Here is a 2158-nt window from a genome sequence, read left to right as displayed (position 1 = left end):
CTGTGGCGCCTGCTTCCACAGCCGCGTCACCCGAGGATCCGATCGCCTCGGAGGCCACCTGAGTAGCCTCCTTAAGTGCAGAGCCTTTGCCGTGAGGCTTAGTGCTCTTGGCTTGCGCCTTACCGGCAGCAGCCTTGGAGCGTGTCTTAGCACCGCTCTTAGCAGTGCCACGAGGCATGATAACGGTCGAAGTGGAGACCTAGACGAAGAGCGCACAGGTTGCTGCTCGAGGCTCTAACTGTGAAGTGAGCCTCCGCCGCGCTCGCGCGGCCAAGTCGATGGTTTTCGACTTTGAGAATGAGAGTTTGTGACGAACACCTCTTCATTCTGATTGGTCGGTAAACCGAACCTAAGTGGGAAAAGGATGTAACGGGGTACGTAGCCCTAAGTGTACCCTGGTTACATGAAGTGTGACACTTCACACTTCAGGAGTATGACACGTCATACTCCCGGGATATTTGGTACAAGGGTACCAAGGTCGTTCAAAGCCAACCATTGGTTAAATGACATTGCATTTCTATAGGTAACTAATAGTTTTGTATTAAGCCCCAAACTTAACCTACCTATAAATATACTCAGTTTACAATCTACCTTATTTAGGTCACTTCGCTCTCTTTACCTGTGAACTGCCGTTCACTGAGAGTTTATATACTCTCGGAAGATAACTTCCTCTAGCGCAAGGTGCTGTGTGACCCCGTCACAGGTACGGTAGCTTGTACGGAATAATCTTATCTGAGTGGATGCCCACTCAGATTTTTCACGGGACTTCTTATCTAAATAAAACTGTTAGTGTAATATTTGGGATAGGAAAAGCTGCTTTGGGAAAAATCTGAGTGGACATCCACTCAGATAAGATAATTCCTGTAGCCAGGGATTTGAAGCGCGATCCCTAGAATTTATACTGCACACCGGTGGAACGCAAGACGGCGACTTGACACCAATTGCGCGTGGTGTGGAATATCCAGCGACTTATCATCGATGTCTAAACAAATTATTGGAATGCATCGATTCATGACGGTGTGGAGACCAGCATTGCGTGACTTGCTACATTCTCGATGGACAGCGGGTACTTTGGCGTCGATGCTCATCTCATCGCTGTGTTGGTGGCTGCTTTCCGAGCTTGCGGAGTCTGATCATGCTCTAATGCGTGGTCTGCCTAATGGAGCTCGTAGTTTTTGGTGCGCGGAGCTTGAAGGCCACATCGATGCCCACTACTATCGCCCGGAAGTTTGTGTCACTGCTCGTAAGCGCACCAAGTCCATCACAGACCTCGTGCGTGCCTTCAGTGCAATGCTCAACAAGCGCGATGTCGACTATTGGCTTGACAGCGGCACCTTGTTGGGGCAGTTTCGTGCTCAATCTGTCATTCCTTGGGACGATGACGCCGATTTTGGCATGACCCTGGAAGGCTACGAGCTGCTTCGAAATAGTCGGTGGGCCGTTCCAGAGGGTTATGAACTCCAAGTGTACGACAGCAACATCCATGTAGCACGAGACCGTGACTGGAATATCCCCGCTCGACTTGTGGACAAAGCCTACGGGTTCTATGTGGATGTGTTTGTGTTCACCGACTCAGAAGCCAATGGTGTCGAAATGCTAGGCACTCACCCGTCAAGTTGCTGGCATGCGTGTTCAAAGTGTCTACAGATCGATCGGTACGCCAAACATCTTCTCATTCCGCGTTACTACGTGTTCCCGCTGTTGAGCTGTCCATTTGCCGACTTCCAAGTGCTCTGCCCAGCGAGAAGAACGCTCTACCTGGAGCATCTGTACGGACCAGATTTTCGTACGCCACAGAAAACGTGAATTATTTAGCATGAACCAGAAGCAAGGATAACATGAATTCTGTGAAGAAGAGCTCGAGTTTCAGGGTGATCACTACAAACTTGGCCAAACCAGCTGAACAAAGTTGCTCTGAGGACGATGAAACTTGCTCTGAATCTTTCAGCATCTGTCCTGGTTACGGATTATAATCTAGGGTAAAACGGATGATTTTCTCGTGTATCCATTAAAACGGATGATTTTGGAGTGTTTTCAAATCTTCCAACGAGTAGTATTAATAGCACGCAAGCCTCGGACGAGCTTTTGAGGAGCCGAGGTTTTAGAGCTCATAGCCATTATCAATTCGAGGGAGAGGGGTCTTTGGCGCAGAGAAATG

At 49.0% G+C, this 2158-nt stretch overlaps 1 protein-coding gene across 1 annotated transcript; it reads left to right on the top strand.

The window, feature by feature from the left end:
- Positions 1-1011: 1011 nt before the first annotated feature.
- On the top strand, positions 1012-1806 carry PITG_22121 (uncharacterized protein; the record flags this gene model as incomplete). The annotated part of the gene is made up of 1 exon (XM_002894673.1): positions 1012-1806. The coding sequence occupies one exon, from the start codon at positions 1012-1014 to the stop codon at positions 1804-1806; it is 795 nt and encodes a 264-aa protein (XP_002894719.1).
- Positions 1807-2158: the final 352 nt, after the last annotated feature.

The sequence above is a fragment of the Phytophthora infestans genome, genomic scaffold, assembly GCF_000142945.1.
Source record: "Phytophthora infestans T30-4 supercont1.1308 genomic scaffold, whole genome shotgun sequence".
NCBI lineage: Eukaryota > Oomycota > Peronosporomycetes > Peronosporales > Peronosporaceae > Phytophthora > Phytophthora infestans.
Note: the sequence above shows the minus strand (reverse complement) of the source record. Positions and strands in the feature narration are given on the sequence as shown.